The sequence below is a fragment of the Stegodyphus dumicola genome, chromosome 2, assembly GCF_044657685.1.
Source record: "Stegodyphus dumicola isolate Sdum_Otavi_A_Nest chromosome 2, ASM4465768v1".
NCBI classification, from domain to species: domain Eukaryota; kingdom Metazoa; phylum Arthropoda; class Arachnida; order Araneae; family Eresidae; genus Stegodyphus; species Stegodyphus dumicola.
The window spans coordinates 79,924,207-79,950,549 of record NC_140769.1 but is presented as its reverse complement, the minus strand read 5'-3'; the positions used below and the strand labels follow the sequence as shown (position 1 = coordinate 79,950,549).

Genomic DNA, 26,343 nt, shown 5'->3' with positions numbered 1-26,343 from the left:
CTTTGATTTCTTTTTCATCAATAGACAGTGTTACAAATTTTGCCTTCTTTTGCTGCAGGAAGGCATTGTTGTAGCACGTTTTCGAATTCTTCTTTGACTGGTTTCTTTCTTGAGAAGGTTTACTGTTTTGTTAACAGCCGAAAAAGGCTCTTTCGAAACCAGTTTCGTGAAATTTTCATTTATCAAACAACATTTCCTTAAAATCTGCTGACTTCCCATTTACTTCATTTTGACATTTCTTTTTTTAGGCGATAAAGTGTTTAGTTTCAGGATGAATGACATAATCAAACCAAAACGAGTGCACGGTAAATTGTTTTAACAAGAGCATTGCGTGATGAAATACGTGACCGACGCAGTGATCTGGTTTCCTTGCTGACAAGGTCTTAGGTCTATTCTTTTGCTTATCTCCTGGAATTTTCATTTATTACACCATTTATTTCCTTAAAATTCCTATTCATTTCATTTTGGCATTCCCTTTTCTTAGCTGATTGAGTGTTTGATTTCAGGACATAATCAAATTGAAATACATGGATAGTAAATCATTTTGACGCTTGGTGAAAACAAGTTAATACAGGCAGGTTAGCCGACTCACTGATCCGTGAATTTCGGTTTAGCAATAATTATTTAAGATTCGTGTGTTACGCAAAATGTGCTTTATATATAATTTCCAGTTCCGTTCCTGCATATTTTTCATGTCAGCTGTAATTACTGATTTTTCTGTTTAAATAGCTGATGGAAATGCTCTGAAATAAATAAGAGGTCGATGTGCATCCTAGCTGCCTGTGATGTCTTAATCATTTCCCAGGTATTAGATTTGTCTAAAATATATTCCAATACTGTGATCAAAGGCTCGATCGAATGAACATTCATCCTATCAAAACGAATGACTTAAATTTGAAAACTAATCTGAAAGCTGTTATAGCTCCATCTATTGTAGAAATGCATATAATGAGTGATTGGAAATTAATCTTGCCACTTTCATTCTCTGTCCTTCCTTAGATCTAACTTATCGCAATTCAGAATAGCGTATGGTTTTATTTATAATTGATCCGAATTTAGATTGGGTTGGGTCCCGAACTTAATTTCGCAAACGGTAATGCAAGTTTTATTTTGCTCCATCATGAAAAAAATATAAAAATGAATTGAAACACGTGTTTTTGCGCACTAGCGGCCAAGCGACAAAGTCGCTGAAACCAGATTCAAATCTCGCCGAATACGCTGGCTGAATATACTTTTTCGTGGTTTTCCTGTGTAACATAGATATGATCCAGTTCCCCTCAGAAAATCCTAAACAAAGGTATCCCTCGTTATAGGCAGATAACCATAGAGATGCTTCGGCTTAATTGCACAGCTAATGTCAGAGCCTGTGTAGCAGATGCGGCCGCACCGAGCGGCAGAGTTGTAGAGTCAATTAGGATTTTTGAAGTAGAAAACACTTGAAAAATGAGCAATGCCCTCACCGGGATTTGAACATGGATCTCTCGAATACACGCCGATTGCGCTACCGTTACACCACGAAGTCATGCAGCAAGGAGGGAGAAAATACCTTATATACTCTCCCTTTTAAAGGGCGACTGGGAATTAGAGGACAAAAATCACCAAATCCTGGTGGTGAAGAATCATCATCCACTACCTTTTAGTCTGGGTCATTAGGTTATTTTAATGCAGAAGACTTGAAAAATGAGCAATGCCCTCTTCGGGACTGGAACCTGGACCTCTCGAATACTCGCCGAGTGTGCTACCGTTACACTATGAAGGCATGCTGGAAGTAGGGAGAAAATACCTTATACAATGACGGGTTACAAATTTTTCAAATTTAGATAAGCACTGGACGGCAGAATTTACAGGCCATAGAAATTGCACTAAGCGGCATAAATTTTACCCCTGGCCCTGGAAACGCGTGTTTTTTGGACCTTCTGCACAGTGGTGGAATATTTTAATTAAGAATTTTTAATTATATTTAAAAGTTTTTTACCATAACGGAACTTTTATGATATTCCTCTTTAATGAAAAGATTATTTAAGTAAGCAAATGAAAGAAAGGTGTGACAGAGTAACTGAATGAACCAGTGTTTGCACCATCAATTTAAAATCAGTTATTAAAATTTGAATATATGAATTGCAACTGAAGCCATTGCACTTTCATACATGTAATGTTTCCAAAGATACATGCGAATTTTAAATTTGTTTTATATCATGAAGAGTAAGCAACAAATTGCTTCAAAAATTTCTAGTAAAATTATGTTAAGGGAATCCTTTCCTACTCGTTCGTTGTTCTACCCGGATCTTTATCATTATAAATTTAAATGATTTATTCATTTCTTGGAAGCTTTCTAAGTTTCTAAATGCATATTTGTTTATTTAGATCAGAGGTTCCTAAACTTTGCTAACATCAACCCCTTTTAAAATAATAGTTTTCATCATCGACTCTCTCATATTTTCTTTTCAGTATATAGCACAAAATAATCATAATACAACTAAATGCACATAAGTAACTTTAAAGATAACAGTTGAGTTAAAAATACGAACAAACGTTTTAAAAAATGGTTATTAGATTTACTTTTCATTAATCTTTGTATTATTATTATTTTTAATTTTACAAATATAAAGTAACAAAATATTAAATAGCAAAATCATGTATTCTAACTGTGTAAATATTCGATTTTAATTAACCTGATGGCTACGCTTCATTAAATAATGAATTTTTTAATATTTAGCTTAATTTTTTAACTTATTTCTCAAATCACCTCGTTCAAAAAGTATTCAACCTGTTTCTACCATAGTAAATTGGTGACTTGACTAAATCCTGCTTTTAATAAATATAAAGAGGGAAAAGTCAATAATGTTGGTTTGACGACAACTTTTATTTTGTGACATTTCCTTTCGGATGACTTAAATTCCAAAACTTAACGTATCCATGTATTTTGAATAAGACTTTTTCTTGTACTGGCTGGAATCTCTGTTTATTTTATCCATAAGTATACCTAAAAGTGTTTTAAGCTTTTTTCACAGTATCTTCTGATTATATTTAAGGCATCTAATACTATATCATTCTTTCAAGAGTAGAGGATGCTAAATGGGGGGAAACAATGTCAAAAGTTGAAAGTGAGTTGAAATGTTTGGGAAACTATGAACTACAGGTTGTAAAAGAGCAACCTTATAAATCTTATACTATATACTGAAGATTTCAAAAAAATCTTTCAGCTGAAGTTTTTTAAAAAAAAGCGAAAGTTTCAAATTTAATTTAATATTCTGTTTTCGTATTTTCAAACCTTGCAGGCTGTCATGATGGTTTCAAGAGGAATATTTCGCATTTGTACTAAAATATTTTAAATCTGATGATATTTATGCAATGGAAATCAAGGGTAAATCAAGTCAAAGTTAGTGTGTTGCAATTTATATTTTAAACCACATAGTCTTACTTTGTTTACAACGAAAGAATTTTAGTAAAAGATAGTCCTTACAAATAAGGGAAAGAAAACGAGCAAATACAGAAGGGATTGCTGGAAGTGAAACCACCGACTAATTTCCTTCGTGTGTAAGACGGTGTTAACTGTTCATGCGCAGCATAAGTTCCACTACACTCTGTTACTTTAAAATAGGCATTTAAAGGTTGTACCGACCCTCGCCTCCTCTACGATCATAACCTGTATCGTCTTCATCATAAAAGGCCACCAGCGGCCGAGCAGTCGCTGAACACTCGTAGTTCGGTCTGGGGTTCGAATCATCCCAGCGAGCGGATAGGCTGCATGGATGTTTTCGTAGTTACCTCCATGTATTCTAGACGAAGTCTCCACAAAGTCCTAAACGAAGGCTTCTCTCTCCTTAGGCAGTTAGCCCTCGAGTACTTTGTCTTAATCAAATAAACTCGTTTAAACCGCACAGAGGGAATAAAGGAATTTTAATAAATGAAAGGGCATGACAGTTTTGCAACAATCGCTAACATGGCTACATAGATATGAGGAAAGACAGAAAATAGGAAACGACCTTGAAAGTGACAAAGTATAATGGCTTAGTGGTGAAGATTGCTGAATACAGGTATTTTAAAGCTAGCGAAAGAAGTGGCTTCCATTATAGCGTGAAATTCTCTTGAATTGCCCGTGTGTGCCCAAAATTGTATCATTGTTCAATTACATAATGAAGTTTTTCTCATAAGCCATTTAAAATTAAAACTGAGAGCACATCTTAATGGAAAGGGGTCTAAGAGACCAGCCATTATATAAATAAATTGTGCGAGCATTGCAAACATATCTTTCCTATTAAAACAGCACGTTGCTTAAATAACTGAGTGATTTTAAACCAGATATATGCTTTTTAATAATTTATTTTTAACACTTATTTTAACCGTAATTTATAATCCAACTCTAATTCATCACACTTATGGCCTATTAATTAATTATTTTCATAAGCATTTTTACCATTATTGCAATAGAAGACTTTTCTAACGCTTTAATACTTGCTATATTACTTGCTTTAGTACAAAGAAATATTTTGCTTTTCCCTAATAGCGAATTTTTTCCCCGTGGAAAATTCTTTAATGCTTAATGACATTGACAAGTTATTGCTTCCCATATTATATAATATTTTCATAAAAATACCATCTTTTTTTTCTTCTTAATGCAATTTATAATGCATTCAGTTGACTCTTTTTACTTCCTTGTACGAAGTAAAAAGGAAGTATTGTAATCGCGAAAAGTTTCAGGCAACATATTTCAACGAAAATATCCATTTTGACCGCTATCGAATGCAATTTAACGATGTTCCTGCGTGATATCTGTACGTAAGGACAGAATAAAATACTCTTTTCCTCAAAAAAATTATAAAACTGCTTTAAAATTAATTCTGAAGAGAATTTTTCGTGGCGTCTGTACGAACGTATGTACTACGTACGTGCGGTACGTACGTATCTCGCATAACTCAAAAACGAGTAGCCTCAGAACGTTGAAATTTTGTATATAGGACTGCTATAACATGTAGATGTGCATCTCGTATTTTGGTTGCAATCGGCCGCACCAAACGTATATAAATATATTTCTATATATATATATATCCACTCTGTTACCCGGCTCAGTGATCTCAGTTTCTTTGCTCTTATATGTTGGTAAATTGGACATTTTTTGCTTTAAAAATGATTGAATTATGTTGTTTTTATCTTCCAGTTAAGGATTTTATGCCTTTAGTAAATCTGTGTTCAATATTTTTAGAATTATCAGCAATTTTAAAGTTGTTTAATTGCCGCTAAGCCTTTCTTAATGTTTACATTTGAAACAGGAGACTAGTGGATTTGTTGCCAATCTAGAGAAACTTAGCTTCGCAACAACAAAGATAACGCCTTCATTTATTATTTAAATCATGCTTAATCCTTTCTGGAATTTTTTCAAGGAAATAAGCGTTTAAGATTTACTTCGTAATTTTTAATATAGATATTTTGAGTTTTTATGTATTTTTGCCTTCTCGCGAAGTGAGAACTGAATTAATTAAATGAGAAATACTCAATCGTCTGTGAAAAACTGTTTCTTTTTTGTTTTGTTTGCTTAATTTCTTTTATACATCATTCTAGCTTTATTATAGTATTTGAATAGAACATGTGGCAACGATTAGATAATTCTATTCTTTAAATAATATAAATTTATTTTGTGCATTATGAGTTATAATATGAACGAAATATATAAGTTAACTGTTATATAATTATTGGATTATAATAACAGTTAACTTAGTTTCCGTTATAAAATTATTATATAAGTTAACTGTTATATAATTATTAATACTGTTAAGTGAATCTAGCGCCAGAGGGTCTCGCTATGGTAAACAAATACTAGAGTGAATTTTAAAGAATGCATTTATTCTATTGTGGTTTATGCGCTGTCGGCGAAGTAGATTTAATTCAATCCAATAAGTTTAAATGAAATGCAAGAAAAAATGCGTATAATTTAATATTCCAATTTAATATTCCAATACAAGGAAGTCATATGGTGTACGCATCAGATTTTTTTAAATACAAACACAACATTGACTTCCTTAAGATTAGTTTGATTATTCTGAATGAGGAAAATATCCATAAAGAAAGCACATTATACTTCCTTATAATATTGCTTCAGGTAATGAAGGAAGACGTTACATCAAATCAGCGAAATTCCATAATTAAATTTTGAGCTGACTTGAGGTGTAAAGATTGCTTAGTTACAGTTTAATAAGGAAAAGGATTGCTAAACTTTTTTTTTTTTTTTTTTCTTTAAAGAATTCATTCCATGCAGTCAGCTTGTGCTCCGCGTTTGTTGCTTAATCTTTCATGCATCTTAAACGAAATTCCTATCAATTCTTATTTTGTGAGGGAAAGTTGAAATATTTACCTCTCTTCAACCTATACATAGATAATGTTTTCGGTTCACAAATTCGATAGTGAATTTTCAGTGAATAAGCACTAAATAAAGGCCCTAACACGTTTTAACAATTTTTACACTGATGTCTGTCTGTCCGTGAGTTATAAGTATGGCAATTTTTTTGTCTAAGATACCTCTTACATCAAACTTCCAAAAATTTTCTAGTTTTCGTATATAAGCTTTCTGCTTTTATATAATATGTTGATTAGATTTTGGATAAAATTGAACACCCAGAATTGGTACTTAACCTTTAAGGCCATAATAGTTTTTATTGAAAAACTATATTAAAATATAATCCATTCAATTTTAGTATTTAAGGCTTTTATACCAATGAAAATAACATGTTATTGTAGATTTTGGCTAAAACTGATAAACTGGATGTGATAGTATGAAGCTCTTAGCATGTTTTTGCGAAAAGAATGTATTATGATATAATTCAAAACTTCTCAAATTTAGTGTCTGACACTCGTATTTGCTTATACGATGCATATACAATCACGTTTGAGAACAACATATTAGATTATGATTATTATGTAATAAACCGGAAGTGATGCTTTACTTGAAAAATATAACAGATTTTCGTGGGAAAATATGGAATCATTAAAATAAGAATTTAATCTAAAATAATGCGGAGTACATGAAAGCTATTCCTAATATAACTTGCTATGATGTTTATTTAAATAATAAAGTAAAATAATTTTTACAGCAGTGTTTTATTTGAAAAATTTCAAAACTCTTGCAATACAGGCATGTTAACAAAACATATATTTATCTTGCATTGTTGATGATGACGAAGCAGAAAGTAAACAGCAAATTCGAAAACACCCATTACTTTACTTTATATACTGATTCCGGAACTAGAGATGGACAAAATCGCTCATTTAAGGGATCAGATCAGAACTGTCCGCTCACTGAAATGAATCGGTTCTTTTTAACTATTCGTCGCTCACTAAAAATAACCTTGATGAATGCGCTCGGAACAGACGGTGGATCAAGAGCGGTGTGCAAAAATGGGGGAAAAGCAGAAAGAATGAACAAGAAGTGGGATCGCTAGAATAAATTCAACCAAACCACTCACTTCCTGGACGTATTTCTTTCAATTGTACTTTTGAGATTCAATATAAACACTTTTCTACACAGAACAACAATAAAATTTTGGAATAAAAAAATGCTGAAACTTAAAAAAATAATGAAAACTAAACTGTTTTATTAAAGATTACATTATTTCGTTACTATGATATTTTGTTTCTACTGCAAAAATAAATTTTTAGATTGGAGGCAGATCCCATAGAACAGGAAATTATCTGCTAACAATACCGGCATTTTCCTTTTTTTTTTTTTTTTTTTTTTTTTTTTTTAAATCTAATTTGACAAAATGTTACCAAATATCGCTGGAGGTCATTCTCTTCGGTAGGATCCACATTTTGTTCTGCAACCTTGAAAAATACCTTGATACATTAGATGGAAAAATTTATATTTATAAATATGTACTAATTTTAAAGAAGATTAAAGAGAAATTCACTGCTCTTGATTACAAGACGTTAGTAAAATAAGTAAATAAATAAAAATATAATTTATTATTGTACATAAATATTACCGTAATGTTCCATAAAAAAAGGTATATACATAGCTATAAATATGAAACTCAAAGGAACAGCTCCAAGGAAGCGAAAAAAGCAGATAATCAATCCGCGACTAGAGCAGGAGCGATGAAAAGAGCGAATAATGAAGACTCTTTAGGAATCAGATCCGCGGCTAGATCGGAAAAAAGAGTGAATAATCACGACTCCTAAGGACCCAGATCTGCGACTAGGAAAAGAGCAAAAATGTCGTCATATTAACCACTTGCGTTAAAAAGACGTGCCACGCACGTCGAGATGCTTTTGTCTCAAACCGCGAGCGACGTGAACACCACGTCGATAAGCATTTATTGCAAAAATGAAAATAACGTGGTGCACACGTCGCCTAACAACGAAATTGTTTATTTCTCGAGTTACAGCTCTGGATTGCAGGGGAAAGAAAGCAGGGGAAAAACATCGCAGTTCTAAAACATCGTGGTACAAAATAGCGTCGTCGAAAATAAAGCTATTCAAAATCTTCGCAATTTAAAAACATCGCTGTCGAAAATATCGTGGTTTAAAAAAAAATAATAATAATAAGCGCCTGAAAATCATCGCAGACATGTGTTTTTTCAAGCTTTAAAAGTTGTATGCATATTCACATAAGGATTTGTACGCCCAAAATGGAATGAGAAATTTTTTACTTTTATATTTTTTAACTAAATAATGAATTTTTTTCTGAAGAATTCAGAAGGAAACTTAAGCATTTAAAAACTGAAAAATCAATGCTTCTTATAGCAGTTAATATAACTTTATAAGATAATAATTAATTAAACAATTTTAATAAAGGTAACCACATGCAATTACTCATGTTCTTTTTCTAATTTTTTTAGATTGTTTTTCTAAAATTTTTTCCATGAAAAATTACCAATAAAACTTTGTAAAAAAAAGATTATTGATTAATGTTAGTTTACTATTGTTAGTTAACTATAAAAGTTTGTGCCTAGAATTATTTTCTACTCAGTTTTAGTCTTTGAATGCTTAAATTTCTTTCTTATTTTTTCAGCAAAAGTATATAATTCAAAAATATAAAATATAAAAGTAAAAACATTCTTCACTGTATTTTGCTCTCACAAATCTCGATGTTTTCTTTTCTCCTGCAACGTTTTTTCCGCGATGTTTCTGTCGGACAACAAATTTTTTGGCTTACTTCCCAGCAACAGCTGTCAGTGAACTATTAAAGAACTGACGTTCCGTTTTCACCGGAGCGCTTATCATAAGTTCAGTAAAGTGAATCTTGTTTTTTTTTAATCGGTTCTGGAGCGGATCGTCCATCTCTCCCGGAACACATAGTACTCACTATTCAGTTTTAATTCCAAAAGCTAAGGAGCACTGTTTACTGATATCTAAATATCACAGGTATATAAGTGCAGATCAAAATGAATTTATATGTGTTGATACTACAGAAATAACGCAGAAGAAAATTTAATTATGACATTCGTTTCGAAGTATTTATTTTAAATGTACTTTACATATGCTCACATACGTTACAGAAGTAATTTACATACTTTTGTAACATATATGCGCTCAGACGTATGTCGCAGAAAAGAAAATAAAAAATGTCCATAACTTGAAAAATGAATAATACACCTATACCTCGATTTACACGATTTCGGCTTTACACGGTTTAAAAATTAATGGATTTCAAAAACGTGTTAAAAATGTATATTCTGCTGCATATACGCAAATACATATATTTGAAGTCATTTTTGAATCTCATTCCTTTGGTAACACTGGTGGCAACAACAAGGATGGGGATTCCGACTAATTTTTATCTACATATCTGAATGTTTACTAAGTTTTCAACATTTATATTTTTGTGACATTTTTATAATTTACGTAAATATTTTAAGGTTTTTATAATGCCAAAAGATTTGAAAAAAATCAAATAAAAAGAAAAGTTATTTCTTTAGAAACAAAAATTAAAATATTAGATCGTCTACGTAATAGAGAAAGAGTAACAGATGTTGCTAAATTTTACTCCATGAATGATGCCACAATAAGGACAATTAGAAAAAATGAAGACTATTAGAAAATGGGATAGCAGCTTGACCCTGCAGCAGTAAAAGCACAGTTTCATATCTAAGAGATGATACAATGGAAAATGTAGAAAAGGCATTAGTGATACGGATAAAAGACCAAAATCAAAAACGGATTCCAATTGATGTTAATGCTTTTACAAATAAGGCTTTAAAGATTTGTAAAGCACTTAAGAATCAGTCACCATCGACTTCGGCAGATGAAAAAAAGGTATCGTTTTCCGCAAGTCATGGTTGCTTTGAGAGATTTAAGCAAAACATTCTTTACATAATCTAAGATTGAAAGTAGAAAGTGCATCTGCTGATTCGGATGCACCGCAACAATATCCATCAAAATTTGCTGAAATCATTGCCGCCACCTCCTACACTTCTGATCAGTTCTTCAGTGCTGACGAGCCCGGTTTGGTCTGGGAAAAATTTCCAAAATTTAAAAAAATGCCTACCTATTTAGCTAAACTTTGCAAATCAGCTAGCGGTCATAAGGTAGCGAAAAGTCGTATAACAACTCATTTCTGTTGCAACGCTTCAGGCGATTCCATAATGAAACCATTGATTATTAACAAATCAAAAATATCTCGCTCACTTAAAGGAATAAACATAAATATCCCTCCCGTTTATTGGATGGCTAACAAGAAAGCATGGGTTACTGCCATAGCTTTCGGAGAATGGTTTCATAATATGTTTGTCCCAAATGTAAAAAATTATTTAAGTAAAAAGGAATTGTTTTTTAAAGCTCTTCTACTAATTGATAATGCACCTGGCTATCCTCAAGATTTACAACACGAAAATGTAGAACTTGTCTTTTTACCAAAGAATACAACTTCCTTATTACAGCCGTTAGATTAAGGAATAATTTCGACTTTTAAGGCATTGTATTGGGTCATATAAAAAGTCTCCGAGGATTTTTTGCCACTAGATGGTGTTGATGCCTATATATTCGGCAACACTCACTCGATTGTGTCGGACGAACATCTTCTTAAAAGGTGACATTTCCATTGTTTATGAATATAGTTGTTTAATTCGTTGCTCGTGTAAAAAGTTATATTGATTTGAAAAGGAGTGAAATATTTGAATAAATACACTATCTGACGCTTTTTTACTATAAAAAAGGTAAAAACGTTGCAAAAACATGCCAAAAAATTTGTGAAGTGTACGTTGAGAATGCTGTGAGTGAACGAAGGACCCAGGAGTGGTTTGCTAGATTTCGTTCCGGAAATTTTGATGTCAAAGTTGCATCTTGCTCTGGTCGGCCAGTCACTGAAAAAGTTGATGAAATTTTGCAACTGGTGGAGCACGACCGGCACGCAAGCTGTCAGGAAATAGCGGAGGCAGTAAACATCAACCACATGACAGTTTGAAATCATTAGAAAAGACCAGTCTACAAAAAGAAGCTCGATGATTGGGTGCCACATTTGGGCTTTGATGTTTGGATGTCCATTATGAGCTACTGCAACCTGGCGAAACCATCAGTTCGGCCCTGTACTGTGTACAACTGTACCGTTTGAACGAAGCAATCCAGAAAGAGCGACCAGATTTGGCCAACAGAAAGGGAGCTATGTTCCACCATGACAATGAGCAGCCACACACATCTTTGATGACGCGGAACAAACTGACGGAACTTGGTTGGGAAGTTTTGATGCATTCAACATATAGCCCGGACCTTACACTGTCTGACTACTATTTGTTTCAATCTTTGGAAAACTCTCTTAATGGTAAAAAATTGACCGACCCAAGTGCCGCTGAAAATCATTTTGCCAAGTTTTTCGACGATAAACTACAGATTTTCAACACCGGTGGAATGAAGCTATCCGAAAAATGGCAAAAAGCCATAGATAATAATGGTCAATATGTACGTGATTAAAACTGATTTTCTATTAAGAAATTTTTTGTTCAAAAATGTAGCAAAAAGCCGCGGAGACTTTTTATATAGCCCAATATATCAACCAAACCTTCAGGTATATTTTAAAACAAATGAAGAATGATAAATTTCTTCCTCTTATGGATGCTTGGAAGAAATTTACAATCTTAGATTGTGTTGAGCATGTTGGACTGTCATATACTCAGATTAATCAACGCAAGCAATATGGCTGGATGCTGTTAAAGATGAAAATGCTAGATTACCATTAGAACATGAACATTCTCAGATCACTAAATTGACCCAAACTATAGGAGGAGAATATTTTGAGCATTTAGCTCAAGAATATATTGAAGAAATAATGGCCGAGGAAAAACTAAATGAGAATGAGTTATTTAACATGATTCAAAACCTCTCTGTCAATTTAAAGTCGTCAAGCTGCTCTACAAATTCATTTAAAATGTGCATGTAGCGCTCGCTGTTCACTGCTTCCTTGAAAAATAGTGGTCCCATGATGCGAGTGAAGGACAGACCGCATCAGACTCCAACTTTGTCTGAATGGAGTGGCATCTCTATTATCGCATGTGGGTTTTCAGTCGACCAGATGCGTGTATTTTGGGAATTAACATATCCGGACGAGTGAAACCAAGCTTCGTCTGTGAACCATATCAGTTCCAGAATGTTAGGGATAATAATAGTCTCTTGTATGGAATTTCGCAGTTTTCGCTATTTCTTATTTATTCCTTTTTTTGGCGTTGCAGATCAAAAAGCGGATCAAAAAATGGACCACTAAATTTTCATCCTTTCTAAATCTTTAGCCGCAAACCGCATTAAAATCGGATACATTTTAACAAAAAAAACAGCCAAATATAATTGGTCAGTTCTAAAAGAATCGCCCTGTAGTATTGCACATTGTGCAGTATTTTTTCTTAGTATGTGTGTAATAGTTTATTCCCATGTATCTATTTTCAAATGGGTATAACAGTATGTTTGTAACAAAATTGTATTTCAAGAACCCAGGAAAAAACAGCTCTGTTTTTAAACCAAAAATAACATGCACTGCTCTCTTCAGCTTAATAGCGCACAAACAGAAATGCGTTTAGCCGCATGGCTGACCTTACTCCTTGTATATACACTCCTCACATCTACTTTCGTTGCTCTTTCCAATAAAACAGCTCCTCGTATCCGGACTTATGAAACGAAACTAGAATTACTGACAGGGCTTAAGGATGCAGATAAGCATCATTCCTAGGTAGACAAGCTGCTTTGTTGGTGGAGTAAAAGAAAGTCGTAATTTTGGGCCAAAGTCTTAATTTTGGTAATCAACGAGAAAATCAGGCCTCAACATCAAAACGTCACGTGAACAAAGAAAGGGTGGGAAGTTCGAAGTTCGTCGTCGTCCATACTGATATATTATAGGTGTGCAAGCCTATGGCTGTCACTCTTTATAAAGATTTTCTTAAAACACCATGTCTTTGAAATGCGATGAGGTGAATAATCTGAAGAACAGGAGATGAGAGAAGAGTGAAGACCTCTGTTCCAGGGCATTAATGATTCTTTCGCGGGATCAAAATTGAAATAAATGTGCAATTTAGAGAAATAAAATAAAGGTAATTTTCTTACCTTTGCTTTCTGAGCGATCAAGCAGGTAGAAACTAGAGAGGCTGAAAGTGTTAGATACAATAAATACTGTAAAAGTTATGAACACAAACATTTATTCAATGCACACACACTCAGAATCTTATGAAATAACAGAACATTGAACATACAGTAAAGAAAACAAAAAGTGTCGGAAAAATCTCTGGGTATGCCCGAATTCCACCCGGAAGTATTCCATTTCATATTATGGGGGTTAGAACATTTGGTTCTTAACATGGGACGTTCTGGACGGTCTTCTTTTTTTTTTTTTTTTTTTTTTCCAGAGACATTACACATTTGGAGATTCCGTGAAGTCTGCCAAATATGATATCCTTTTCATGAGACATCAGAGGTTAACACTTTGTTTCATCTGAAAACTAGCTAATTAAACTAAACAGAATTCTTTTCTCATCTTCTACATTAAGAGGGTAAAGTCTTTGTTATGACCTAAGGAATTCGCCATTCATTATCTTTATGTGAGCAAGACGAGTGTTTTTGTCTTGTCTGGGATAGGCCATTCTATTCGTTTATTGTTATCATTTCTAGAGAACGACTTCATCTGCTCTAAGGATGCCTGGGTGTTTACGTTTGGAGTACGATTTCAGTTTATCCAAATACTCTATTTGAAATCTTTTCGTGAGTTCTTATTTAAGTTTGTCACGATAATGATAAATTTTCTGTCAATGACTTTAAATTTTAATTTGAAATAAAGTTGAAATTAAAAATTGTAAGTCTTCAACGCCTTCTGGCAGATAAGTCAAAGGTCATCTTAATGCAGTCAGGTTCGTCCCAGCAGTCTTCTTGAGATTCGTTTGGTCATTCCTATTAACCGCTGTCACCATCCGCTTGCCAAATGGCGGTAAGAGGGATGAATGTGCGCCACTTTAATCACAGCACACGTAAAGAGACAAACCAACCCTTATCTCCATGAGTATAATGTCCTCTCTAATCAGTCTCCGTTATCTCAAGCGTAGTGGCATTTTTATACAATTTTCTGATAAAGATGCGGGTATAACCTCAGGATTCGAAGCTTCAAATTTTTTGCAATTTTTGCAACATCTCAAAACTTAATGAACGGATTTTCTAAATCTAATTAAGAAATTTTCTCTTAGTTATTCAATTAAAGTATTCCTTTCGGCATGGCTTAATCTTCTGTGATGTTCTAAGATAAGCAATTGAAATACAGAATCCTTGCTCGGCAGTATTACTGGACGTTTGTGTTCTCACTCTTTGAGACGTGTACTAACACGAATTAAACCATCTTCATAATGTAGAGTTTGCAGAGATTTCAAAACAGGATTAGTTATCGCTACAAAGACTTCTTGCTGTATTTTAGCGTGTTCTGTACTCTTGGAGAGTCTGTTTTTGATAATACCTTTCTAACTTCTTCACATTTGCTGTGAAACGTTTCATCAAGCAAATATTCTATCTTTAAGTAGGAAGAAAACCTGTTGTGAAACCAGCGCATGTCTTTTTCGGTGTTGATCATGGTTGTCTTACTTCTTCCTTGATTCAAACTTTCTTGAGATTCTGGCCACTCTTCTACTGGAGATTTTAATTATTTTGGACTTCGTAGTCATCTTGTTTCAATCAGGTACGGGATCTAGATGGAATAGCTGATGAATTAAGATTTCTAAGAACATGATGCCAGTCATCAGAACGTAATAACTCTCGTATTTCCTGTACCCTAAATGGCGGCAAAAGTTGCCCCTGGTCTTTTCTTAATATTATGAGATAAGCGAGCAGCAATCAAACACGCGAAGAGTGCATAAGCACTCTTAATGGCATCCACAAACACATGTGAACTACATTGTGTGTGGAGAAATTCTCTTCCTGATCCATCAAGGAATACAAATGTCTTTTAGAAGCATTATTTGATTCTGCCGGTTTTTAAAATTTCTTCGTGATAGCTTCAGGTAATTCTTCGTCCCATAGTATTTTCTGTCACCAACATTCTTGTAATAGCAGTTTTGGCAGCAACGTAACTAGGCATACAATTCCCAAAGGATCGTAAATTTGTTGCGCTATGGCTGTAATTCTCTTTTTTTGTAATTGGAGGATCTACAGTTTGATAGAAAATGAAATTTCAAAATAATGTATTCCATATCAGATTGAACTTTAATCCTAAACCGATACTAAGTTTTCATCATTTGGATTCTCGAGTCCATCATTATTCTCATTTAAAAACACGGCAGTTTGTAAGGAGTAATTGCCTTGCCAGCCTCTTAAATCAAATTTACCTAAAAGCAATAATTACCTAGATTGTTCAACGAATAGTTCCGACTTTTTAACACTGCCAAAACTAGCAAGACTATTATCGACATAGGAGTCCAGTAAAATCAAAGCTCTGCCTTTAAAATGAGGGGAAGCATTTTCTAAATGGTGTTTTATCGCGGCAGTCATCAAAGACGAACTGGAGGTATAGAACACGGTAGTGTCTGTATACTTTTAACGTATTTAAATCACCGTTTTTATTCAAAGAATTTAATTAGATTCTGTTACTTCTAAAAATACTAATTTGCAAGAAGACCTTTTTTAATATCTGCTGTAATAACAAATTATTTCTTGCGGAAACGACTTAATTTCGCTGGACTGAGTTCTGTAACCTCGATTAACCTTTGGGACCATTAGTTGGGATTATGGCAAAGCACATTGGGGTTATATGTCTAAGGATAGGGATGCCTCCGTGGTGGACTTTCTATGGTAAATAGCTCGTACACACGTTACGCATGGGTAAAACCATGAAAACGCTTGTGCAACAAGCTGTTCGCCTGGAATCGAACCAGTGTTCAACGATTTTACTACTCGACCGCTAGTGCAGCGGATTGATGATTGATCCCTGCGTTTTGCCCTCAGTAGAAGTTAGAAATCATGCTTCATAATTATAATACCGGTAACTAATGGTCAGAGGTATCAAATACATACCTAATTTTCATAGTTGTTAAATTCGTAACTACCACTCGATGAAGTAAAAAATGGCGAGGAGTCATTACATCATCTTCTTTTAGTTCTCCGATTATTTTATCTTTTAATCATGTTTATAAGACTTCTTGATATGCTTCTAGATACTAGCTGCTATTATTCTCTTAATGGAGGGGAGCAACCTTTTTTTAGATTAAATCGTTACTTTCAAGGAAAGTGAGATACAATTTGAGCCAAAGTGACGTTACTTCGTACCCTTTCCCCAACATTAGGTTTGAGACTATGTTAAAAATACACTGCTCAAAACAATTAGGGGATTTTATAATTTTGGATGTAAACTACGGATGAGAAAGTGTTTTAGTGACTGATATATGATGTATATGTGTTTTACGAAAAAAGCAACATCGGATAAGGAATTATTGAATTTTATTAAAGATATTTGTCGGTAAGCAAAAAATGCACAATTTGTGCATATTACATATAAAAAAGTGGGATTTCTCGGATACAAATAAGTTTCAATAAAGAGTATGGCTTCCCCTAGTAGAGACATTAGGTAATCTTTGGAAGCAGGAGAAGTGAAACTGAGCAACGCCTTCTCCAGGAATCAAACCACGGACCTCTGGAATACGCGCCCAGCGTGCTGATCACTACACTACGAAGGCGGGAGAAATACCTTATATACTCACCCTTTTAAAGGGCGACTGGAGTTTAGGGATCAATCGCCAAATCCTGGGTGTGGAGAATCATCATCCACCAACCTTTTAATTCGGGCGCCACTGTAGAGATATTAGGTATTTTTTGGAAGCAGAAGAAGTGAAAAAATGCGCAACGCCTTCGCCGGGAATCGGACCACGGACCTCTGGAATACGCGCCGAGCGTGCTGGTCACTACACTACGAAGGCATGCTGAGAAGGCGGGAGAAATACCTTATACCCTGACTGAAAGCAATATCGCATACCTACGAGGCATGGAATCAGTAAGGTTATCAATGACGGACTGAGGTATCCTCTCTCACTTTTATAGATCACTTCTGTAGATCTCTCACTTCTGTTCTCTCACTTCAGCTTTCAAACTGCTAAATTTTTTCTGGGGTGATAAGCGACTATCAGCCCTTCTTCTTAGAATGTCCTGAACATGTTCTATTTGGTTCAGATATGGGGAACATGCTGGTTAACCCATTCGAAGGATTCATTCGTCGAAATGGAAACTGCCTACTAGCTGAGTACGATGTGGCCTGGCGTTATCATCCATGAGAATGAATTCATCCCCGATTTTTGCAGCTTAAAGGACCACGATAGGTCTGAGGATCTCATACCTAATATCGCTAAGCCGTTAGTGCTCCATTCCTGATAATGTGCAGGTCGATGCAGCCCCTGATAGAAATACCGCCCCAGACTATCACTCCGCCGCCACCGAATCGGACGCTTTCATGCATAAATGAATGAGTATTCCGTGTACCAAGTTCTCTCCAGATAAGAATCCGCCTATTATCTGGTTGAACACTAAAGTGGAACTCGTCCATGGAGAGCGCGTTACTCCACTCATCTCTTCCGCATCTGAGACGCTCCTGTGCCCATGTGGGACAGCACGTTGGGCCTGTGTTAATGAAACACAAGCCATAGGTCAGCTGGCATACAACCCCATATGGCGGAGTTGGTTTCGAACATTTTCAGTGAAACGGTGGGACTAGTAGCCCTCTGAAAGTGCTGCAGCAAGAAAGTACCGTTAATAGTGCGGTTTTCCCTCGCCGTTAGTCTTAAATACCGATCCTCATTTTATGTTGTTGTAGGTGTATGACCTTGGCCCGATTTTCGGCCAACATTTCCATTTTCTAAAAACCAATTCCATAATCTGTAAATAGCACTTTGAGAAACTCCCAAAGCTTCCGATACAACGGAATGTATTTTACCCGCCTCTAAACAACCGATGGCCCTCCAGGCTACCGATTCAACTAAATCATCTTGCTGAAACATTGTATTCCCTATAACAAAACATTCAATGCATGTCGATTATTTTTAATCTCCCCCTACGAAGGAATGCTGCAGACTGCTTCTCACTCCTTACCTAAAACATGTAGTTTTCGATGGCACAGGAAAATGCATATTCCCAATTCAGTAAAAGTTATAATTTTCCTTTTTAACCTCTTCTATTTCATTTTTATTAAAAAAGTTGTTAGCTATTTGTTTATTTCATAACGAACACTCAATATTCCCTAATTGTTTAATTGTTTTGAGCAGTATATTCAAGTGTAGTTTTGAGCAATTTCGCATCAGTTTGTCTTTCAACTAGATCTACAATACCTTTAAGCTCTAAACATGTCTTCAACGTTAATGTCATAAATGATCAGAGAGATATGATCAACAGAGAAGATTTGGATGCCTGTAGAATCTTTCCTGTGAGCGTCCAACTTAAGTTCCAATTGTAACACGCCTGTCTCCTAAAATTTCTACTTTCCCATTTAGGTTCACCAAAGAAAACAAAATAAACTGTGATCAGAACCAAATATCAAGACCACCAAATAAACAGTGAACAGTAGGTATCTCTCTGAAACACTCCTAACTTAATAGCTTAACTGCTTTGGCACTCAGATAAGAATGTTGGCTTCCTGTATAATAAAGAACTCTTACGATGTGTCTACAATTTTTACCTTTAAGATAAGCTAACAATATTTGTAACAATTCATCTGATACAGTGTGTGTGTGGATTTTGGATTTTGTTCACCATTCGTCTGACGCATAATAATCTTCAAGATTTTGTGGCATTAAAAGTAAACCAACCAACAATATTTGTAACAGTTTCCTTGTTAAATTAGACTGATTTTTTAAGGGTCTGATCTTTAAACTGAGCACATTTCGGGTGGAATTTGGACATATAACAATGCAATGAAATTTCCTGCAAATAAAAGATATGGCATTGCTTGCAAAAATGTTGCAAAAATGGCTGGTTGTTGTTTTTCCTGTATTAAAAAGAACATGATTCTTTTTAATACAGGAAAAACAACAACCAGCCATTTTTGCAACATTTCTTTTTTCAACTGAACTCTTTTTTCCTTTATTGCAATCTTAAGAATTGTGTTTTTTATCATTAAAAATGCACTTCTTTTCTTTGTATCCATTCGCAATCAAAATATCGGTCGGAATATCACATTTATTATCATTAAAATTATGCTTAGTTGATCTTCTGATGGTGTTTCTCTTTCACTATTAAACGAACATGTAGCGATCTCCAAGTGGTTATTCCTCTTCCACTTCGGATTTCAAAAATTCTTTTAAAACATATTGCTAATTTATTCCCCTTTTTCCCATTTTTTTAACTAAACGAGAACTGATATGTCGTTCCCATATTTTCAAAATATCCTCTGATAAACTGCTCTTGATTAGAGAAAAAATTGTAGCTGTATATTTATCTTAGGTAGCACATAATGTACCTAAAACTCTTAAATATGTTTCAAGTCTCGCTAAATTGCATTTTTATGGTTCAATACTCAATAATTCGCATACATACACTTCAGTTAATAATTGGTCTTTACCAAAGCACGGCTTCTTGCATTCAATCACTACAGGATAATTATCTGACATTGGGTGCAAAACTTCCCACAAGGTCACGAGCGATCCAATATTTTTAATTATGTTGTACTAGAGTGTGATACATGAATCTCAATCATTCTACAAACATGGGTCATCATGAATATTTTTAACAGCTCCAAAACCCAAACCCACCCTTTTCTTGAATCCTCATTAATTTTGTATTCGCTTTTAGGTAATTTAGCACTCCTTTTCTTTATCATTTCAACAAAATAATCATCACTATATGTTATATTACGTAGAGCATTTAGCAATTCTTTCACTTCCCTTTTCACCGATTATGAGTCAGAATAAGAATTTGTCTTCTCATATTCTTGATCAAACGTATTTTGATACGTTTTCGGATCTTTCGATAGAAGATCTAAAATATCTCAGTTAATTTCTTCTTTTTTTCCAATAATTGATTACTGATGAGTAATTAACAGTAGAACTGTTAGCTGCCTCAGCAAAGAACTTTCCATTGGTATTTCGGAGATGCTCACTAATCAGAGACTTTTAAGTCTGTATGAGTTTCCAATGAAAATGTAAGCATTAGTGATAACGCGAAGCAACTTTATTTCGAATAGTTTGCAGTTTATTTATTCGTCTTCCGTGTGTGTTGTGATATTGGTTTCGACAGCTGTGCAATGATGTCATTGGGAATAAACAGAAAAAATGAACATGAAACAAAGATATTTTCCCTTTTAGGTTTTCTGATGCGTTTTGGTTCAGGTTTTTGAGGAAATCATCGAGATTTGAGGAATCAGTTTTCCTGAAAGCGTCAAGCTTGTGGAGTAGGGGAAAACAGTGAAATGAACATCAATGCGGCACCGCCCTCCGACATCTATATTCTTACTGAATTAAGTCGGCTTTGATTGTGAGAGAAGACACTGTTTTCGATAATGTTGATTGAAATAAACTAATTTATGCGTTCTTTGAATCTGAAATTAGTTTGATAAAATCTGTTTTGTTTAAAAAGCGAATTTTATGGTTTTCGATTACATGTCAAAATAAACGGTATTTTCGTATCAAGGCCCAGCATATCATGGACTCTAAATAGACTATTAAAGATATTCTTAAAGTATCATTTTATGTTTGAAAATAGGTTTGGAGCTTAAATAAAAACATATCTCTTTTAAACAACAAATATTTTTAATAAGCCTACAACAGAGACATATTCTAAAATTAAAAATAAATTATTCTCAATTCTAAGAAACAAAACTAACAATAATTATTAGCGACGGAAATACGTAAAGTAAAAAAAAAATAAAATAAAATATAACTACGAATAAAGTACGAACTATATGTCATCTGAAATCCAGCATGGTTATATTTTGCTTATCGAACAGGAGAGCGATTTTTGACAAGTAAAATATTAACACAGATTAATTGCAGTTAAAGAAAGAGCAACAGAGAAAACAGTTCGTATTTGAATTTGACTAAATTTAGCTTTAAGATTAATAAAATCTTGGGTGGCTATAAGAAAACACCGAGTTTCATAACAACCGAATTTTGTTCTGCTAGAGTAGCAGTGAATGCACAGTGAAAAAAGCAAAAGGTTTTACATTAAAAATTGTTGAAATCTTCTACATAATATTTCTCTTCTAGCTCAGTACTTGGTTAAAGATATATGTTTGCTCCACATTAGCTAGACAGTCTTAACTATCAAATTTGGGAAACAGAAGGAATGACAGAACATTGCGAATATCATTTCCGATAAAATATCTTTTATTTTTCGAGGACACCATAGCTTCATTCTTTAGTCAGTCAAAGAGCATATGGCTGAATAAGCTTTCAGAATTTTGTTTTTGAAAGTAACTAAATATTTAATTTAAACGAAGTACATTTATTGCATGGTATGTCTTAGAGCTGAATAAAATCGAAAAACTTAAAATTAATTTAAAACAAAATTAAATAAATATTAAATTTTACACTTTTCGTGTACAAATGAGGAATTAATGGGACACATAATCATATTAAAAAAACTCTACCTAAAAATTGCTCTAATAATGCATTGAGCCTTTTTTTTTTCCTTTTCATGAGCTCATTTAGTCGTCTAGACATGAATGTCATAAGATATTGATTGAGATTTTTTTCTGTTCTTCATTTCGTGGTGAGATTTTCTCCAATTACATTACTGTCGGAAATGTTGACTTCATTAATTTTGTTTTGCAAATTATCCTAAATATACTCAGTAGGTTTTAGGATTATAAATAACATTTCTATCGATCCTTTTTTTTATTCGTGTTCAGTGAATCTCTTCGTTTGTGATTTGTTTTTAAACAAATTTGTTTTATAATAATCCAAAATTAAGTTCAAAAGAATATTTTATTTTAAATCCAATAGGTCAGCTATTTTCTTCTCAGTTATTGTGCGATTCTAGTGAAAAATTATATGTTTGCTCGTATCAAAAGAAATTTTAATTTCTTCGACACGTATAAACAAAGTAGTTCCTAATCATTAAAATGAATCTTTTTCAGGTTTTAAATCCTTCTTTCAGGTGTCTTGCAAGAAAAGCCTTCTACAATTGGCTTTTTATAGCATTTGTATCACAGTGCTCCATAATTTCCTATTTAAAGACAATGTATTTAAAATACCTCATTTATTCATTAGTGCCACTCTATAGTATTCCTCTTAAGAGATTTATCATGGTATTTAGACACAGAAAGCAACAAAAAATATTTAGTTTGGGAATAATAGTTGAATTTTTATCATTAAATGTTTGAACGTTTCTTATATTCCATTGCATTACTGAGTCATTGTATGTCATGATGAAGATATTATATCCCATTCTTGAATAAGTGAGCTCTTTTGAGAAAATTATTCTTTCTAAATCGTTTCACAACATTACAGTTAAACTCCACATACGCCGGCTAACGAGAAGAACGAATTTCTAGTACCGTAGCTGGATTAACTATTAAGCAAAATAAGCACACGTTGAAGGAAAGGAGGCACCATAAAAGTTTGGCATTGCCTGTTTTACCATGGAATGTATGATGCAAGTGAACCAAATCTTGAAAGAAAACGAATGGAGAAAAACGTAGCATAATTTTTTTTTCGGGGGGGGGGGGGCTCCAAAATTGTTTAAGTGCTTATGAGGGCCTCTAAAAGCCTTAATCCTGCAGTGTGTGGTTCCTTTGTTTTGAAAAATCAGAAAAAATAATTGTCATTTTGGTTCTCTTTGGTCTCTTTGATCCTAAGGAACTTAAGTCTCCCATTTTGAGCTCATATGATTTGTCTCAGAATCGCAGCTATGTATCAAATTCATTGCAGCAGAAGACATTGACTCATATTAGACATTTAGATTAAATCGCAGAGGATTCTAGACATATTTCAATTAACATACTCCAAAAAAATATTGCATTTATAAGGCTATCAAAATCGGATTTTGATACCGAAGTACAAATATAGAAGAGAATAATTTAGAATAAATATACAGAAATATAGAAAAATATAGAAGGAAAGAAATGGAGATTCAATTTAATTCATGTTAGTTTTAAAAATCTAATCAGTCATTATCCGGTTTCCTTTTTATCATTTGGTTTATTTGATTATGACAAAATACGCCAGAGCTGTCTGCTTGAGGTGATGGATGCGGAGGATGTTTTTAGAGAAACTGGCTCGTAATGCACTTTATACATTAGGAAACCCACCGGAACGTCCATGTAACCAGCCCATTCGCCCTGATTTTAACCCACGTTGGAGCTCCCAATGTTTAGCAAATTTACTACTCAGACACTAGTCAGCCTGTTTCCTTTTAATTATCATACTAGCCAAAAGAACCGAATACATTTTATTCAAGAAATTTTACAACAAATTAAGTATTTTGTTCAATAAGAAATACACTTAACTTATATCCTTACTTCGTTCACTAATCACTGAAAGATGACTATAGTATTTTTAAAGAACAGTAAAATAATTTTCATCTTTACATATTCGTAGATTCGTTCTAATTTTAATTCGTTTCTGAAACCTTGTATTACTGCACTAATTTCTGTATTTAATTTTCAGTAAATGCGCAACTATGACGTAATGGTTTTCAATACGTTTTTTAAAAAGAATATATTTAATTATGGTTGGACCTTGTCAAACAGGGATCTAATTATAAAACTATAGAATAAATTTATTAATATATTCCATTCTAACTGATGTTACGGCTGAAAGAATCATACATGTTAATTGAATCGATTCGTTTACTACATCTGCTCATTCAATGATTCCCGACCATTTAGTGATGATATTTAGCTGAACAGTTAAAACCTTAGAAGCATAGCTATTTAAATTACATTTATTATGACGGGTATTTTGATTATTATTATAAGCATCATGTGAACAGTCGCATGTTAAGATGAAGCGTGGACTTGATGTATCCAATAGAGTTTCTCAGTATGCTCTTATTGATCGATAAATATATGACATCTCTAAATTTCTTCTCCTATTTTATATAATACAGTCATAATTTACAAAACATCTGGCAAATAGTGACACAAAGATTGGAAAATAACGTGTACACTGCTAATTCATGTTTCAATCTTAGCTATTTCTTACGGGAAAATTTTTTACGTGACAAGAAAATAACTCATTCGCTTCTGCCTTCTGTGATAACTGTCTGTTACTGTAACTGATAACTGTTATAATCTCTGTATCAAACCGAAATTCGGGTTTTACATTGACGGTAAAAACCAATATTGTTAACATAAATGTTTGTAAAAATTTATTTTTAGCTATTCGATACCGTATTTGAAGCTAAGAAAAAATAGGCAATTGGATTATTGGACAGAAATTAAGAAATAAATTTTATTGCTATGGCCGGGCACTTGCTCTGAAGCAATTCTTGAAATCTACTTATCGGGAGTGGCCGAATCCATCGATCTTTTAACAGCTTCATCATTGAGAATGTTATGCAGAGTGCATAATACCAGGTAGACCGATATCGCACACTCGAGCAGAGGAGGAAGACAATAGCAGCCAAGCCTTACGCGAGATTCAAGCCCGCGACGGAGAGTTCGACTATATTAGTCAGTCTCCATTAACCACTAAAGCTCCGTGGGTGACATTCTCAGATTTAAAAATTTGGCTTTTGCTGAATCCTAAAAACGAATGCCATATGAAGTTAATTTAAAAAATAGACGAAAATTAACAAAGAATAATCGTAATTTTTTTTACTAGTGCGGCTGGAAAAGAAGATAAGTTAATTAAAATTTCGAAGCGCATGCATTTTTTAAACACATTATGCTCATTCTTGTTACTAATTTTTGCTCTTTTTATAATTAATTAACATATTTTATTGTAAAACACGGAACTCACATTTTGTTACCTGTGATCTTCTTTCTTTACAGGTTGCGACAGCGGCTTTGGCAACGGGTTAGCTCAGAAGTTGGACGACTTAGGTTTACACGTTTTCGCAGGGTGTTTGTTTCCTGAAGGGAAAGGGGCGGAAGCCCTAAAAAAATCTGCTTCCGACAGACTACACATTGTTCCCCTTGATGTTACATCCGAAGAAAGTGTTAAAGAAGCTCTGGAATATGTGAAAGATAACCTGAAAGAGAACAGTTAGTAAAATTATATATTTGACTGTGCTTTTGACATTTTCACCTTAATTTTTTCAAAATACTTTTATTTTTTTTACCTATATTAAGTCATTCAATTAACTTACAATTATGGGTACTTTTCCGTTTTGCCGGCGCAAACGATAAAGTCGCCAACAATGGTACAACTGATGCCAAACGAAATATCTTCGCTGGTAACCTTTTACGCGTCATTTTCAAAACAAGTCGCAGCCATTTCTTATCAGATAGATTGTTTCTTTTAATACTGGCATACAATTACATAGAAATTTTACAAGATAGTTAAATTTTATGCTCCAAGACCATTCGCGGTAATTAAGTCGATTAGAGTGCAATCACACCGCTCACCCGAAGGCGAAAATAAAGAAGAGGCAAAGTCAAGGGTTAAATTCATCAATTCTATTGAGAATGCACTAGCGAAGTAAAGCACTGCGGTTTTACATAATTTCTGAGTAAGCTATTCGTACGAATTGAAATAATTCTTGCATTTAAACTTGTATTCCAAATTAAGATTTCACTTGAAATTAATGTAGATAATTAACGAGAGAATTAGATTTTTGTAGCGTAGTTTACGTGAGATGAGATCACTTGGGGTCTCGTGATACGAATCGGCGAATCAGGATGTTTCATGAAAGCATAGTAAATTCTTAATGTCTTTTTACAAATTTATTGTCTTTATTTATTGGCTTTTTACAAAATTTTAAACCATATTAAAATGTTTATGCCTTCAAAATAAATTCTTAGAACTGACGTTTGTTAAC

General features: G+C 33.8%; 1 protein-coding gene across 1 annotated transcript in view; it reads left to right on the top strand.

Annotated features, from left to right (window-relative positions):
- Positions 1-26,343, top strand: part of LOC118197972 (short-chain dehydrogenase/reductase family 9C member 7-like) — a 47,341-nt gene that overhangs the window by 6,348 nt on the left and 14,650 nt on the right. Inside the window, exon 2 of the mRNA XM_035369546.2 lies at positions 25,355-25,567. Within this exon, the coding sequence (XP_035225437.1) occupies positions 25,355-25,567 (213 nt within the window). The remainder of the gene's footprint in view (positions 1-25,354; positions 25,568-26,343) is intronic.